General features: G+C 36.1%; 3 protein-coding genes across 3 annotated transcripts; 2 read left to right on the top strand and 1 right to left on the bottom strand.

The window, feature by feature from the left end:
- Positions 1–6,090: 6,090 nt before the first annotated feature.
- On the top strand, positions 6,091–9,737 carry LOC147543272 (golgin family A protein). The gene is made up of 6 exons (XM_086633226.1): positions 6,091–6,663; positions 7,167–7,289; positions 8,482–8,661; positions 8,753–8,834; positions 9,140–9,204; positions 9,305–9,737. Exons 1-6 carry the CDS (start codon positions 6,370–6,372, stop codon positions 9,602–9,604), a joined length of 1,044 nt encoding a protein of 347 aa, XP_086489352.1. The 5' UTR covers positions 6,091–6,369; the 3' UTR covers positions 9,605–9,737.
- Positions 9,738–10,245: 508 nt separating this feature from the next.
- CAS (calcium sensing receptor) lies at positions 10,246–13,517 on the top strand. Its single transcript, XM_086633225.1, has 6 exons — positions 10,246–10,697; positions 10,784–11,029; positions 11,438–11,630; positions 12,300–12,441; positions 12,714–12,845; positions 13,146–13,517. The coding sequence occupies exons 1-6, from the start codon at positions 10,425–10,427 to the stop codon at positions 13,384–13,386; spliced, it is 1,227 nt and encodes a 408-aa protein (XP_086489351.1). The 5' UTR covers positions 10,246–10,424; the 3' UTR covers positions 13,387–13,517.
- A 130-nt stretch (positions 13,518–13,647) lies between these two features.
- On the bottom strand, positions 13,648–16,242 carry LOC147543270 (protein trichome birefringence-like 19). The gene is made up of 2 exons (XM_086633227.1): positions 15,306–16,242; positions 13,648–14,617 (listed from the first exon to the last, which is right to left on the bottom strand). The coding sequence occupies exons 1-2, from the start codon at positions 15,813–15,815 to the stop codon at positions 13,829–13,831; spliced, it is 1,299 nt and encodes a 432-aa protein (XP_086489353.1). The 5' UTR covers positions 15,816–16,242; the 3' UTR covers positions 13,648–13,828.
- Positions 16,243–17,128: the final 886 nt, after the last annotated feature.

Here is a 17,128-nt window from a genome sequence, read left to right as displayed (position 1 = left end):
ATACAACAGTTTCCTGCAAATAGTATCTTTGTATATATTTAACAAAAAAAATATACTCATATGTCAAATAATCCTTTATCGAGTAACAATAAAGAAATGAAAATGTCAAAATTCATCTAAACTCAATATTGTTTCACATGTTCTCTGGTTGTGGTGCGTTAACTTGCCACAACGTCCACACTTTTTCTTTTTCTTAAACTTCGCTGCTCCAGCACTTTCAATTCTCAAACTCCTTGGCCTACCAGGTGGTTTCTTATTTGATGACAGTTTAATGATTCTCGCATTTGCTACAAACTCTTTTGGTTCATCACCATTTGGGATGGGAATAATGTCATATGTAGAAGTATTCAGCCATTGGCAGGGGCGATGGCAGTAAGGGACATGTGGGGGCACAGGCCCCCACATCCCAATGGTGATGATGGTAAGTGCACTCACACATCTTGTTATCTACACTCCTAGCTCCTTTAACTTAAAACATAAAATACCTCTGGATGTGAGTGTACCTAATAAGTGCATTTACTTTCCTCCCTTTTGTTACAAGTGTGATATTAAAATTGAATTGGAGTTATCTATTTTAAGAACATATAATTTAAGCCCACCAACTATAAGTCATTACATAAAAGTCCAAGTGAAGTCGTTAATCCTGTTTTCCGTACGCATATACGTCATAATTTACTGTGTAAATTGACTAAGACAAAATCAATTGTTAGTTGCACATACCAAATTTTTTCTCAATCAATGAACGCTGGTGGCCAATGATTAGGTCTCGTCCAGTTGCATCTCTCATTTTCTCTCTATGGTAGAGTTTCAGTCAATAGGTTGTGGACGTGACTTTTTTATCAGGTAAGCTACCAACAATAAGAGGTTGTGCTAACCATCAGTAGCGTCTCACTGGCTATGCGAAATGTTTGTTAGTGAAGAACACATCAAAATGTCAAGCGAAACTAGTGGATGTGTTTACACGACGGTAAGATCCTACTGATGTAACCAATAATGTCTCTTTGGATTACAAAGAGCAAATCGGTTAAAACTCATTGAAATTTCAGTTGGGACTTCGCTGACCAACTATATATAGACGCGTCTACATGTTAGTAAAATGCTACCATTATAATATTATCATCGTTAACGTCTTATCAATGAGGGTGTACAACTAGAGTCGTGCACTAGAGAGATCAATTGCAACCACTACCATCACAACCATTATCCTTAACCGCCACAAGAGAGAGAGAGAGAGAGAGAGAGAGAGAGAGAGAGAGAGAGAGGGAGAGAGAGAGAGAGGGAGAGAGAGAGAGAGAATCAATGATATTACTAGAATTAATATACATGATTTTATCTTGTTATTTAATTTTTTTATTGGTACTAAATGTGCCCCCACATACTATAAATCCTGGCCTCGCCACTGGCCATTGGCCATCCATCATACTTGATAGCAATAACAACATGCTCCCATGGGATGTACTCAACTTTCCGTTTCAAACAAGAACAATATAATGAATTCAAATCAACTAACTGAGTTGGTGTAAAAAAGATTTCATATACAAACTTCGATGACTAAACAACCTTCCATGTACAAGCAAACTAATTACGTTTTCTTATTATTTTATCAATCTCCGGACACAATACACTACTCCACTTTTCAGCTAGTTCTAATAAATTATCAACTAAGTTTATAATGAATTATTAATTAAATAACGATATTTATGAAATAATTATTTTAAAAGTGTATTAAAATATTGTAGTTTGCTAAAAAAAAAAAGATTCATTAACAATTAATTATTTTAGAGTTAATTCCTATATGGCCCCCTACTTTGTGACCAGCTTCCTTTATGGCCCCCTTTTTTTTTTCGTAAATTCAAATATGACCCCTTATTTTCCTTGAAATGTCCTAACTACCCTTCCTTTAAATCTTTTTTCAAAATAAAATAAAAAAAACAAACATAATTCCACCTCACTTCCCTCTCCACCACTTATCTCTCTCCACCTCACCTCTCTTCCCAAATCATCTTTCTCTCTCTCCAACTCACCTTTTTCTCTCTCCACCTCACCTCTCTCTCTCCACCTCACTCTATCTTCTCCGATGAAGGTCGCCGGCCGGAAAATTTTCCGGCCGACGACCTTCAACCTAAAAAAAGAATTTTTTTTTTTTTTTTAGTCTCATCTCTCTCTCTCTCTCTCTAAAAACTCCGGCGAAGGGGGTTCCCTTCGCCGGAGTATGGGTCTGTTGAAGAACAAACCAGATCGGGTATGTTCTTCAACAGACCCGTACTTCGGTGAGAGAGAGAGGTGAGTTAGAGAGAGAGAAAGATGATTTGGGAAGAGAGGTGAGGTGGAGAGAGATAAGTGGTGGAGAGGGAAGTGAGGTGGAATTATGTTTGTTTCTTTGATTTTATTTTGAAAAAAGATTTAAAGGAAGGGTAGTTAGGACATTTCCATGAAAATAGGGGGCCATATTTGAATTTACGAAAAAAAGGGGGTCATAAAGGAAGCTGGTCACAAAGTAGGGGGCTATATAGGAATTAACACATTATTTTATTAGTAATAATCAAAATATTTTGGAAAGAATTATTAATTATTAAAATATTTTGATTATTAATAATAAAATAATAATTTAGTAAATGATTATAAAATAATTATTTACAGGATAGATAATATTTTAACAATTAATAATGATTCTACATTCTATTTTAAGAACTGGTTAATAAATAATTAGTAAACAATAATTTATCAAAAAAATTGTTTTGATACTAAAATCTTTTAATAATAATTATTATAAATATAATAAAAAATAACTATTTTAATAAATTATTTTAGTTATATTTAATTTATTCTGTTTATTTATTAAATATAAAATAATTATTATAATTATTTAATAGAGTTATTAAAAGACGATACCTAATAATATTAAATAATTTATAACAATTCTAACAAGTCATCATCTAAATTTTGTTTCTTTTTAAATTACCATTAATATAACCATTTGCTTTTTATCATTACGACATAGAAACCTATTTCGACCCAAAAAAATCTCTTCGGCATTAACTTTTGTAAGCCTATACACCATGGTTTTATATTCATTAACTAATAGTACTTTATGATACGTATGAAGTATGTAAAGGTTGCGAAATGTTCAATCTACATCTGGAGATAAATATTTGTCATTTTCTCTATCACGAGCAAGTTGCAATGGAAACTTATACCTATTATTTATCTGTGACACACAATAATAGTTCAAGCTACTTTCATATGCATTAGAAACAAAAATCAGTGAACTTTGTCAAAATCAACAAGATGAAAATAATTATCTCTTCCAATCTATTCCTTGAGAGTCTCACTCCTCCCAACCTAAAGAGGACAAATAATTGTTAATAACAAAATAAAGGAAGCTCATGTTTATTAAATAATATCTTATACATCCATCCCTTAAATCATGTTTGTGTTCTTTTAAAAATTTATTTTGATATAAGCGATCTAATTGGCCGGAATAGATTAGAATCTTTATTCCCCAAAGCTTCCATCATTCTTGATACTCTAACTTTTTGGTATTCTACTTGTTTAGAGAGAAAAATTTATTTGTTTTGACTTTTTGGGTATAATCAAACAGATTTACTTGTTTTTTTTCTTAAATTAGTTATTTTATTGAGAGAGAGAATGATTTCAATTTCTTTTTTTTAACCCTCGTAATTTCTTTTGTTTTTTTTTTCCTTAAATTAGTTATTTTATTTCTAAGGATACAGTTATTTTTATTTTAAATTTTGTGAAGGGTTATTTTATTAAAAAAAGTGATGTTTGTCCCAATCAGCGTTTTTTTTTCTATTATTATATAGACTAGGGTATATCCCGTGCCATGGGGCACGAACCGTTGTATCACTCAAATTTGACGGCTTTTCATATTTATTTTCTCTTGTTTTGTTTTTCTTAAATTAATTATTTTATTGAGAAAGAGAGATTTCATTTTTTTTAACCCTTAGAATATCTTATGTTTCATTTTGTCTTAAATTAGTTATTTTATTTCTAAGAAGAACACAATTATTTTTTCTTAAATAGGTTATTTTATTTTTAAGAAGGACTATATTTTAATTTTTGGGACGGACTTCTAGACAATATCCTTTATTGAAAAAAAAATTCCAGTCAGCGTTTTCCCTTCAGTTTTATTTTATAGATTGGAAATGGTGGGTGATTTGGGACAATAAAGAAATTTCTGGGGTACAAAGTTTTGGGTGGAAATAAATATTCTTTGAAATTCTTTGTTTCCTCTATACACTCAAACTCTTATATTTTCAACTTCTTCCTCTCCCACTTCTACCATGAACACCGGCTACTTCCACCATAAATTCTGGCGACCTTCACAACAAATCCCAACCACATTTTCATCATCTTCGACAACTCTCATCTCCCCTCTCTCCTCTCTCTCTCTCTTCTCTCCTTTCTCTCTTTCTCTCTTTCTCTCTCTTCTTTCCTCTATTTCTCTCTCTCTCCGCTCTCTCTCTCCTTTCTCTCTCCTCTCTTTCTGTTTTTCTCTCTCTATATATATCTCTGGTGAAGGGGAGGAGCCCTGATTTCTAGACAAAACCAAACGAGATCTGATCTCGTCTGGCCAAACCAAGAATATGATGAAGGGGTTCCTTCCCTTCGTCGGAGTTAGAGAGCGAGAAGAAAGATAAGAGAAGAGATGGAGAGAGAGAGACATGAGAAAGAGTCGAAGTCGTCGGCTAACTCCGTCCGGTGACTTTAAAGGTATGTTTGGTTTGTGTGTATGGGCCAAAATACGGCACTAGGAGCGCCATGGTGACCAAGCCCATCAATTAATGGTTAATGGGCCCGACCCATTTATCTTTAGACACCCCGAAACAGTGTTAAAATACGGAAGTACATCCAGCTCTGGAATAAAGAGGTCTGTTCTCACCTCCTCAACGGATCAAAATACGGAAATACATCCAGCTCTGGATAAAGAGGCCGCCCTCACCTCCTCAGCAGACCAAAATACGGAAGTACATCCAGCTCTGGATAAAGAGGTCCGCCCTTACCTCCTCAGCAGACCTCCCTTCGCATATCCGTTGGGGAGGCGTTACGGTCATTCAAGATGACAATATCTCGAATATACTCGTTAAGGGGTTACAGTATTCATATTAATGGTGACTCCTCTGTGCGTTACCACATTGAAGACGATAACCCACCACCAGGTGACAATGGACCAAGAAAGACAGTTGACCACGAAACACTATATAAGGATCACCCGTCATCGACTAAGGAAGCGAACGAGGGATAACAACACCTGACATCCAATTCACCCGCAATCAACTAACCACTTATTCTCTCTCTTTCTCACATCGATCATCCAAACCTCTAGCAGGCAACCAACGACTGCTACTATCATCATCTCTGTAGACGACCACTTGATCAAGCAACTGACGAGTAATCTTTCTCTCTGCAGACGACCACTTGATCAAGCAGTTGACGAGTGATCGTTCTCTCTCCTGATGACCACTTGATCAAGCAGCTGACGAGTGATCTTTCTCTCTCCTGACGACCACTTGATTAAGCAGTTGACGAGTGATATTTCTCTCTCTAGACGGCCACTTGATTAAGGTAGACGAGTGATCTTTATCTCTCCTGACGACCACCTGATCAAGGAAGGCGACTGATCCTTTCTCTTTCCACACGACTAAGGGGTGCAAGCACGTTATTTCACTCGACGACCAGAGAATTAGGCAAGCATACACCCGGTTGTATCACATTCTCTCCCAACGGTCGTCTTGCTCAGACAACATATTTAACTCGATAGCTCAAACTCTGGTTTACAATTCCTAATTACCATTTGCCAAGTTTACTGACTTGACCGTTGGAGCCCCCTTTAGGACGACACCATCCGGTGTCCCCTAAGATCTTACGGTCACGTGTGTTTTGTCTCTTTTGTCACAGGTTAAGCCCAAAGACGTCGTCGGTGCCCGCAAAAATATTAAACAGGTGAAGGTTTGATTTGCGGTCAACGGCCCGATCCTCTGACTTCTTGACCCGCGAATTCGACCCCTCACAATGTGTTTTGGGATTTCCACCTTTTTCCCTGTATTCTTCTTGAGATATCTCTATTTCACCCTCGACATATCATCTTTGAGATCTCAGTTGAATTTTGAATTAGAGATGTTTTTTTAAAGAAAAACTTCGAAAATCTTATCTGACACTTCCAATTTTTAAGATTGAGTTTTGCATTGGAGATGCTCTTACATACATAAGTTTCTACTTCTCTTGCAAAAGAAAAACAAAACTCTGCCTTTAGCTTCCCTACTAGTTTAGATCTATATCAATTGGTGCATCCCTCAAAACTTGCTCCTGCAAAATTAAATTCTGAGTTTCGAAGAGAGAGAGAGAGAGATGGCAGGGTTGCTTGCTTGGGCGGCAGATGTGGTAGGAGGAAATGGTCAGAGCAACGATGAAGACGACAACAATAATCAATACCCGGCTGTGATCTTCACTCCCGATCAACAAATATACGTAAGAGAGTTAGATCAGAAAGCTTCTTCACTCAGAAGATCCATCCAAGATCTACGTCAAAGAATTCCACCCCCTAACATTTCTCAAAGTCTTCCTCACCTCCATGCCCATTCCCTTGCTTCCAATGCCGCTCTTACTCTTCAATTGAATGCTCACTCTGCCACTCGTGAACAGGTTCACCACTTTATCATTCATTCCCCCATCTGGGTTCTTTTTCTTTTAACCTAATTTCATCTCTTGCTTAGCCAATTCTTGTTAGAAACTGAAATGATTCATTTTTTCCCTAAAGTCTTGCTTCACTTACACAGTTACACTTAATAATATAATTGTGGATTTTGTGTCTACTCATTATTTGCCCAAACTTGGATTTTTTGCATTAATCCATTCTCAAATGTTTATTAGATAAACATAACCTATTGCCTGATTTTTAATGCCATATATGAATGTTGTTGTATTTGTTCTCAAGGGTGGTGGTGGGGGGAACTTTTAGTTTTATGTAGATTGTAGAATTAGATATCTGTTCTTGTAATGCAATCCCAATTCAAGTTCTTGAATGTTAGATTTTATATAGTTGTTTATGGATAATTGTTGGCTTGTTGCTCTTTGATGTTAGTCGGAAGTTCGAAATTTATTTGTTGTTTGACATGGGTCTTTGCTTATTTGGTTTTACTTTGCAGGTACAATTCAGAGAGATTACGCTACAAGAAGAAAATGCTGCATATGAAAAGGCTATATTGAACTGTGAAAAGAAAATGCAGGAAAAGTTGCAGGATGCAGATCTATTGCAGATGAAACTAAAGGTTAGAAAATAGAAACTAAGCAAGCTTTTTTTTCAAGTTTAATAGAAAGTTAGGTTTACTATAATTTGATCATAGACATTTGCATATCTCCCGATAGTATATTCTAAATAGCTTTCTTCATGTTTATGATATATACATTAGATTGAACAAAATAGCAGATTTAACACCTAACATTAGCATTATCAAGCGGGTCTCGGAATAGTCAGTACCTATATTATAGCCTTATTTGCCTTGCAAGCAGTGAGAATTTTCTACCTCGGGTTCCAATTGCATTTGTTTCTATTCTATTGATATATGTTGTGTGGCGGCTTCCATAAAGGTGGAATTTTTATCTCAATGGAGGATTTAATCAATTTCTGACACTCCATGAGCCCATGCGAGGGACAATAAATTTATCATTATATTTTCACTTTTCCTCCTTTTTTACGGTCTTGATTTTTAACCGTTTCAAAAATGTTCAAAATTGGCAGTTGAATACAAATTCTAATACCTGGTTAAAGAACCTTTTCACGGTCATGAATTGTTATTTGTAATACAACAACAAGTAGTGAATATATGTGGGTACTTCTTGGAATTTATGTTATGACTTTACCATACATACCCTATGTGTAATTTTGTGATAAGAAAAATGCACACAAGAAAATAAAGATACAGAAGGAAGGAAATAAAAAAAAAAGAAGAAGATACAAAACGTAAGCCCAAAGGCTTTCAAATATGAAAGTTGAAACACTGTCCCACCTTAAGAGTATGAATAAGAATGCTAAAAAACCTCAATTTTTTGCCTAAAAACTGTCAGCAGCTGAAGCCATGATGAAGCAGTGTCTTCCATGTTCAGAATGAACTCCTCTTCTCACTGGTGCGAAATTGTGTAAATGCATAATAGTCATAAACTTACGGGCCACTGGCCCGATAGTTCCATGGGAATGAGTTTTGGAGCCTGCTGTTAGTCAGAATATCTTCGTTCCTGTTGATCAACAATAATCCAACAAGAAAGAAGGGAGGCAATCACTGTCTTCAGATTCAAGGTCTGAAGAAAGAACGAAAATCCACCTAAAGCAATCAGTTATACAATTATGCCTTGTATCGATTAATAGGTGTGAAATGTTCTAAGAGTTGGTTTATGTTATGTGTATCATTACTTTGGTATGTGTAAGGGGCTAGTTTTGTTAACCTGTGACTACTATTTCACCAGGATATGGATGAGACTGAGAAGACGTTGAGAACCGAGCTTGAAAATATGCAATCTACATTTGAGATCAACCAATCCGGAAAATTACTAAATGATTCTGAAAGGTTAAAAGAAGCTCAAGCTGATGCAGAAGCCTCAGAATCTACATTATTAGACAAGTTGGATGCCAAGAAAAAAGAGTTGGTATGTCATACCTGTATGATAATCCACTCGGAGTTTATAGTTTAGTACTACTATCTCTTTGCCGAATATTAAATTACTTTGTGCTTTTCAGAGTTCTTTGGAAGATACAGTTCAAGAATTGGAGAAAAAATGGGCAACAGTTCAGCATAATTCTTTGCGGCAACCTTCCCCAGGTAATCTCTTAGCACTAGTCCAGGAAGTTCGTTTATGCATTTCATTTTTGGACAATCTCTTTGAACTGAGGTTTCACAAATGTTAACTGATTTTTGCTTATCATTTGTCTACTAGCTTATTTATGATAATGGGGTTCCTATTTTATTTCTGGATTAGTATTTTTACATAACCGAATAACCTGATTTCAAAATAAAGTAGATGAGAATCAGATGGTGTAAATTAGCAGTTGCTTTATTTAGTTCTCTAAAAGTTCGGGATTCTTTGTATATTAACTTTTAAATGGAAAGCTGATTTCGTTTTGCAGCTCAGAGAGAGAAAATACTAGACAAGCAGCTTCACAGCTTAATTGAGCAGCTAGCGACAAAGCAAGTCAGTACTAATTATCTTCTCCAACTTGTAGATTTCTCTCAAAATAAAGAAAAACTTTCTTAATTTTGTTTTTTCAATCAATTTTTTTCTTCTTTTGAAGTCTCAAGCTGAAGGCCTTGTCAGTGAAAACCATGTCATGGAGCTAGAGTTAGAAAAACTTAACGCTTTACGAAGGAGAGTTGATAGTGGAAATTTCGATTCAAGTACAGCTAGGAATCGATCGGGAAGAAGTTCTTCGTCTAGGGTTTCTTCTGCAGATTACATTGTGGATCCACATCTAAGGTATCCTTACTCGGGGGGAAGAACAGAAAGTCAGCAGAGGCTCATGTTGTTTAGATCTGCATTTGTGCTTTATCTTTTGGCTCTGCATATATTGGTATTTATCAAGATTTCATTCTAAGTTTTCTCCAACGGAAATTGATTACGTGACAATGGTCCATGAGTCGGTGAAAGTGAAGTTGTTAGGGTTGATATTGTGTACTCTGTAAATGCACTCTTATATTGTTATATGAGAAAAGACTAAGACTTGAAAAGTTGTGTTCTTGAGGTTTTTAGTACTGATCTTATGCAGTGGTTAGAGTGGAAAGTTTAAACCTAAAACGAGTCTTCCTTGCCCTGAAGTGATATTGGGTCTGTGAGACTCGATCACTGTAACAGTTAGCTCAAGAGATAAGGCAAAGCTTCACTCCCAACTTTCTAACCCATGGCTGTCTCATGTGCACACATTGAGCTGGATCAACTGTCTGCGTATGCAGTATTATTTTTGGTAAAACACAACACATCATTAAAAATCCAAGTGAGCCACACCAATTGAGGGGAGGTCCTCACGAGCATCAAAACAAAGTCTTGCGTGACCCGATTTTTGGGGTCGACTATTGGCAGAAAGGTGATGTGTGCGGCTGCAATTGGTCAGGCCAGTTCTCTCACCTCATGGCCTGACTAATTCAGGCCGCCCATATTACGTTTCGCCCTCTGATCGACCTGAAATTCAGGCCATGAAAGCTATAGCGTTTCTCTACGAATATTTAGAGTTTGGATTCAGAAGTCGTAGAATTGAGGTGAGACATTTTTGGCTTTTCCTGTTCCAAATCAGTGGACATCAACTACCAAATATCCACACAAAAAATTTCACTAGTCCATCTCTCTCCTTCACTCATCCTGACTCTCTGACTCCCTTCTCTGTCTATCCTGTTTAGAGAGAGAGAGAGAGAGAGCTGGTGATGGAGGTGGGTTTTCGAGCTGCAGCCATGGCAAGGCCAACACCCCATCCTTCAACACTATCTTCATACCCACCACCATCTAGAGCTTCTCTTCTTAAACCTCCTACTTCTCCTAAAGAAAATGGCCCTAATCAATCAAGTTTAAGACCAACAATTTCACTCCCCATTCCAACATTAACTTCCATCTCTCTTCTCACTCTCTCTACTACTTACCCTAATGAAGCCAAAGCCTTCACCTTCTCCAAAGATCAGATCATGGACAATCTTACCCAAGTACCAATTCTCCTCTAACTCTTCAAATAATGCATTTTTAGTTCTGTTACTAATAACCCAGTACTCTGTTTTTTGTTTCTTTTTAGGTAGAGAGTGCAATTGATCAAGTTGAGGAAGTTAGTTCAAGTGCATTAGACTTCTCTCAAAGAGTTCTTCAGGTTGTGATTGATGGGTTGAAGCCAACTTTCGATTTTGCCCTACCCATTTTACAGAATGCTGGAAATCAGGCAGTGAAGATTGCTTCACCTGTAATATCAGAAGCATCCAAGAAAGCCCAAGAAACCCTTTTAAGCTCTGGCATTGATACAGCACCAGTTGTTTCTGCTGCTAAGGTTTGTTTCCCCCCATTTCCTTTATTTCTCAATCAGATTATTTGGGTACTTAAAATTGAATCTGAATTTACCTTATTTCTGTCATATCCTAACTGAATTTTTCAAAAGTTTGATTGTAGTTCTGATTGAATTGGTTGCTAAAATTTATGTCTGAAATCTAATTGCGCTTTCACATAAATAAATAAAAAAACTGATTTTTGAGTTGTTTTGATTAGAGGTCATCCATTTGTGGAGAATCCAAGTACTTGTAGTTTTTTGTTTGCTTAATTTGATCCAAAAGCGATTTTTCGGGTAATACGAACAAATGATTCATAAGTGAGATTTTAACAGAAAGGATTGGATTATTCTTCATTAGAAATCCTCTTGATGAATAAATTATTTGAGCTGATATAGCATTTGGCATTACAGACAGTAGCAGGTGCAGCACAACAAACAACCAAAGTAATTGAAGAAGCAAAACCCATTGCTTCATCAACAGTGGAAACCCTTTCATCGACTGAACCGGTTGTGATTTTAGGCACTGCTGGTGTGCTTGTCCTCACTTATCTTCTCCTTCCACCGATATGGTCGGGAATTTTGTATAATCTTCGTGGTTACAAAGGTACATCAATTGTTTTTTGATATGAACTTCTTTTCTTTCGGGTACCAGATGATGAGGAAACAAATTATGTATACTCATATACCCTTCTTTAGAAAAAGAACTTACAGTTTTAAATTTACAATTATCTTCTGAAATACTTGTGAAACTTGTCGCTTTTACAGTTGGAGATAAGTACCATATTGAACCTCATATAATCGCTCTATGGGATCTCACTTTAGTAATTGTTTTTCTGTCATATTGGATGCGAGGATACTCTGATATTTTTCTCGGATATTATAGTCCTTTCAATAGGTATACCATGAGATTTTGTATGTAGATCTTGGTTGACCTTCCACACTTAGTAGAACCATGAAAGAGCACTTTAGGTTGACTGTCTTTTGTTTGTAGTCGGTCCAAAGTGCACAATGAAGTAAAATGAAGGAATATTAACTACATGTATATATATATATATGGTATCCTGATATTGCCCTTTTCTTGTCGCGTATATGACGTCTTGTTTCGGTGTGGACACCGATAGGTATGGATGATCCATGTTATGTAGATATTCGTCTGAGATGACATTGAGTTTGCAGTAATGGGTTACTTGTATACTTCTTCTCGTTTGTTAATCTATACCGCAAAGTTTCTGTTTGAACGTCTAAATATGTTTGTGATTCTGTTGTTCAATAGGAAAGCTCAGTCCTGCTCAAACTTTAGACTTAATATCCACGCAGAATTATCTTCTGATCGATGTTAGATCGGAAAAGGACAAGAATAAGTTTGGTATTCCTCGTCTTCCATCCAGCGCTAAAAATAAGATGATCTCAATTCCGTAAGATTTTCTCTTTGCTTGAGCTTTTCTTTCAGATCCCTTTATTCGGTTTGACATAAACAATCAGTTTCAGAGACAGAAGAGTGCTATAATGTCCTAGATGATCTTAATTGTTTTATAAACAATATCTCATATAGTTACCATGTACTTGTCAAGCACCTCGCTGAATAATTTGTTTTACCTCGCCTAATAAGTCTTCTTTTGGAACCCTATCAGTTCGATTTTCAGTGTTGTGTACTTAAGGTTTGCACTTGTTCTTTTTAATGATACAGTTTGGAAGAACTCCCAAGCAAGATAAGGGGAATCGTAAGGAACACGAAGAAGGTAGAAGCTGAAATAGCCGCTCTGAAGATTTCATATCTCAAAAAAATTAATAAAGGTTCCAACATCGTGATCATGGACTCGTGAGTTCTCTCTTCCTTATCAATCTCACTAAATTCATTCCTAGCGCTTATATTTATATAGCATAAACAGAACACTGCATTCTTGAGTAAGTACTTAGGTAGTATTTTCTTTCCGGAAGTCACATCTGAAATCTTACTCGTGGTCTGAATTGACTCGGGTAATCTTTCATAATGCTCGTCTTGTTTGTCAGCTTTCAGATATTTAGATTCAGATGAGTTACATTCATACAATGAGAAAAGTCACAAAAACCACCTTAGTACGTAAACTAAAATTCTTTTTACGTGTTAATGAAATATCAGGTACTCAGACACAGCCAAGATAGTTGCAAAAACCCTTACAAATCTTGGGTTTAAGAACAGTTGGATAATGGCCGATGGGTTCTCAGGAGGCAAAGGATGGTTACAAAGTCGTTTAGGTACAGACTCGTTAAATGTATTTGCAGAGGTTCTATCACCATCTCGAATCATCCCTAAACGATTTGGAACAATGGGTACCTCTGTTAGATCGAAACAAAAGTTCCTCACTGGAGGCACCGATTAGTGAATTCTTTCTTTTTGTTAGCCTGAGTGCTGTCCGAGTAGATTTTGGATCGATTAGATATGAGCTTCTCAACTAAAATCATCGAGAAACTATGTATCAATTTCTCTTATATATAAATGTAGTTTGTTTTCTATTCTCTTCTTTTTCTTGCTACTCATCTGAATCACAAACAAAATTCTGCCAAAATTTCAACTTACATTTTAGCCCCATAAGTAAATCCTGGATCCACCACTGAACATAAAGAACGAAAAAGAGAAATTGTTTTATTGAAAGGGTAATGTATTAGCCAAGGTGTCACGAGAACACCTGAAAGACAAGAACATACAAAATCCACTAGAGAAAGCGAATCTTTAAAAACTTAATAATGTTGAATAGCGAATTTCTCGCTTTAATCTTGTTATAAGTCCGTCGATTATGACATTTCTAAGCCAGCCTCATTTTTCTATTCAATTGATCTTTCTTGTCCACTACTTTCAACTCTTAACATCTCAAGCAAGAAATCATTCCAAGTATCAATAGGACCAGGCAAACACCAATGAACACAATCATTAAACATGACAACTTTCTCTCCTGGCCAATGCCCATACTTGCTTGGATGCCCATCTGGTCTTAATAACATAGGTTGAGTTGTATCAATCAACCTAAACTTCAATCCTTTCTTCTTCCCATCTCTTACAGCAACCCTAAATTGCTCCAATTGTGTCCTGTACAAAGGTAACTGCATACTATCTAAAGACGTTTCGCCGTTCTTAAATGGCTTTGTTCTCGCGCAATTACCTCCTCGATCCCATGTCCCATTCTCAAAATGTGAAGGAGCTAAAGTCCTTAGAAATGTTACACCTTTAAATTTGTTCTCTAAGCTATTTATAGCTTTGAATGCAGTTTTGAAAGCTTTTCTATAACTATAAGTGAAGCTAAGGTCGGTTACGTTCTTTTCTTGACAAAAGTTGCATCCGATAATTTTTCCTTTTTCGTAAAACATTGTCGGTCGGGTAAACCAATGTCCTGCAGATATGATTAGGTAATCAAATTCGTCGATTTGGGTTGTCCAATCCATGTCGAATTCGTCAAGGTATAGATGGAACATGCCTGTGGCACCATTTTGGCCGACTTCTTTGGTTTTTACTAGAAATGGTGCCCAAAAAATCGCCATAGTGAAATTGTATTCAGTGTATAACCAACGCTTGAATTCTAAATCTGATGTATATGAAACATCCACTGGATATTCAACCTGAAAATTCAAGCAAAATGTAGGTAGCACCATTTTAAATAGGGGGACAAACCGAGGGAAAGAAAACGAAATTAGTCGAAAAACTCAAGAACCCACTAAGAACTTTTGTGTCATGATAACATTTAATGACTAGAGTTTTACACCATAGTTAGACCAAACTACGGACTCGAAGCGAGATAGCTGGAGTCTTACGTACGAATGAAAGGGTGTTGACCTACTATCGATTCTCTTTAGGGGGACTCAAAAGGTATAAAATTCGGGACGTGGTCTATTTATCTATGGTCTCTTTGGGTGAAGGAATCATGAACCCTAAGAATAAGAATCGTGAATCGCCGGAATCATGAATGCTAGCATTCATGAATCCCTAGGATTTCTTTTTTGTGGTCTACTTGGTGACCAATAAACTAAAATTCCACTAAATCTTAGGGGTGCGCTGGTAACTACAACCAATACAAAAGAAAGGAAAAGCAATTTCATAGGATTTACGATTCTTACGTTTTCCAATTGACTCATAAGAATTCAGATTCCTATCAATCTACTTCATTTATCTTGTTAAAATCATGCAAAAAGAAATTGATCCTCGTGTCGCCTCTATGGGCCTCTAAATAGATACCGTTTTTTATAGCACTCGAATTAAAGAAAATAAAAGTAACAAAAGAAAAATAAGAAAGGGATAAGAAAGGATTACTTTGGATAAGAGGCATATCAAAGATTGCATTTGGTTTCTTGCAATAGAATCACCAACAAAAGCTAAAGATTTCCCTCTAAGAAGCTCCAAAAACTCTTCAGCATCAAAAAGTGGTAGTTCACATTCATTTGGCTTCCATCTCCATTTTGCAAAATCAACATCTGGTCTTCCATATTTCATACAATTTTGATGTTCATGTATTGCCCAACATGTTGAGTTAGTATAATAAGGTGCAAGTGGATTCGAAACCCATTCGCCTTTATATATATCACACTTCTTTTTCGATCTTATTTCTTTTTCGTCAATGACTCCATTTTGAAATGAAGATGAAGATAATGAAGAATAAGTTTTGAGTAAAAATGTAGGATACCCAAGTAAAGGATAATAGTAAGGAATGACTGTGAGAATTGTTAGGGTTAGTATGGATGCTAGAATTACAATCCTAGAGTTTTTTTGTAGAGGTTGAGTAATCTTCCAAATTATGGGAAGCTCAATGGAGTAAATCCTCATGGGAGATAAGAGAAAGGTTCAAGCTAGAAATGAAATGATCAAGATCAAGAAATAGAAGCATCAAACATTAAGGATATTTCATATTTAGGTCATTGACTCAATGATATATACTAGTACTCTAAGTTCATGCATGATCTTCAAAAATGGTGGTTGAATTTTCAAAAATGTTTGGGTGGAGTAGTAGTGGAACACATGTTGTAGTCAAGCCAATTATGTTCATAGTTCTTAGAAATAACTCAATTATACCCCAAAATTGATAAATGATTTGTTGTTTGACCCTCCACATTCTGAAAATATTTGATAACAAACCCATTTGTTTTTACATTTAATTATATTGATTGCTAGATCCACCTTGTTTATGGATGTTTGTTGTTACTTGTTAGACTATATATAGGTTGCATGAAATTAAAGATGGTAGCCACAATTTCATAATCAAGTTTGGGAATAATATAAACAAACATAAGTGACGAAACTGTTTGGCCAAAAAATTTAGGGTTTTTTTAGTTTACCCCTTAAATACTAATTGGTAATTGAGTTTATTCCCCTCAATAATTAATAATTGAGTTTACCCCTCTCAATTTACTATTTTTGTTAAAAAACACTAAGACAATGTTTGACGGTGTGTGGAAATAGAATATGACTATCAAATTAATGACTAGGTAATGTGAATTTAGTAATTGTAATACCTTAGTGTGTTAGATTTAGTCAAGAATGTAATTCGTAAAACATTATTTTGTCCGTACACTATTTAATTTGTGATTCAATTCCTTTACGCCAAACATGACCTTAGTATTTTGCAAAAGATAGTAAATCTAAGGGGGTAAACTCTATTATCAATTATTGAGGGGGGTAAACTCAATTACCAATTAGTATTGAGGGGGTAAACTCAATAAACCCAAAAAATATCACATCAGCTTATGAAAAAAACAACTTTCACAAGAAAACCCACAATTACGGTAGGATCGAGAAAACAGTCTGCGAGTCCGTCACCCGAACGATACCGCCTAAACCAGGAAATGTTTGTGTCACATTGAGCCCGAGTCGAGCTTACCTGATCCATAAACTCGAGTTTTAATGGTTGGGACACGGGTAGGTCCCTCTGCCCGAGTCCCGACCCGAAAAATCCAGACAACAAAAGTCCGCAACCATAACCTGAGAGTCCGCCCGATATCTTCATACCCATCCAATTTTTCAGAGTGCCCCTCATCCGCCAGATGTAGGGTTGGGACTCAGAAGCCTATTGATAAAATGAAGATGTGCAGTGTGCTAATCTACGAGGGGTGTATAGGGATGAAAACAAAAAAAAATTCTCT

This window comes from Eschscholzia californica, unplaced genomic scaffold, assembly GCF_041429995.1.
Source record: "Eschscholzia californica isolate CP2 unplaced genomic scaffold, dmEscCali1.0.p SCAF_4, whole genome shotgun sequence".
NCBI classification, from domain to species: Eukaryota; Viridiplantae; Streptophyta; class Magnoliopsida; order Ranunculales; family Papaveraceae; genus Eschscholzia; species Eschscholzia californica.
The sequence above is the reverse complement of the archived record's forward strand: the minus strand, read 5'-3'. Positions and strand labels throughout refer to the sequence as shown.

What these genes read in the sequence shown, in the direction of transcription:
- LOC147543270 (XM_086633227.1), bottom strand. Translation starts at nt 15,815, where the DNA reads ATGAGGATTTACTCCATTGAGCTTCCCATAATTTGGAAGATTACTCAA. An exon ending in TGATATGCCTCTTATCCAAA is followed by an intron (nt 14,618 to 15,305) that starts GTAATCCTTTCT and finishes TTGAATTTTCAG; the next exon opens with GTTGAATATCCAGTGGATGT.
- CAS (XM_086633225.1), top strand. Translation starts at nt 10,425, where the DNA reads ATGGAGGTGGGTTTTCGAGCTGCAGCCATGGCAAGGCCAACACCCCAT. An exon ending in TCATGGACAATCTTACCCAA is followed by an intron (nt 10,698 to 10,783) that starts GTACCAATTCTC and finishes GTTTCTTTTTAG; the next exon opens with GTAGAGAGTGCAATTGATCA. An exon ending in AATAAGATGATCTCAATTCC is followed by an intron (nt 12,442 to 12,713) that starts GTAAGATTTTCT and finishes TTAATGATACAG; the next exon opens with TTTGGAAGAACTCCCAAGCA.
- LOC147543272 (XM_086633226.1), top strand. Translation starts at nt 6,370, where the DNA reads ATGGCAGGGTTGCTTGCTTGGGCGGCAGATGTGGTAGGAGGAAATGGT. An exon ending in TATTGCAGATGAAACTAAAG is followed by an intron (nt 7,290 to 8,481) that starts GTTAGAAAATAG and finishes CTATTTCACCAG; the next exon opens with GATATGGATGAGACTGAGAA. An exon ending in AGCAGCTAGCGACAAAGCAA is followed by an intron (nt 9,205 to 9,304) that starts GTCAGTACTAAT and finishes CTTCTTTTGAAG; the next exon opens with TCTCAAGCTGAAGGCCTTGT.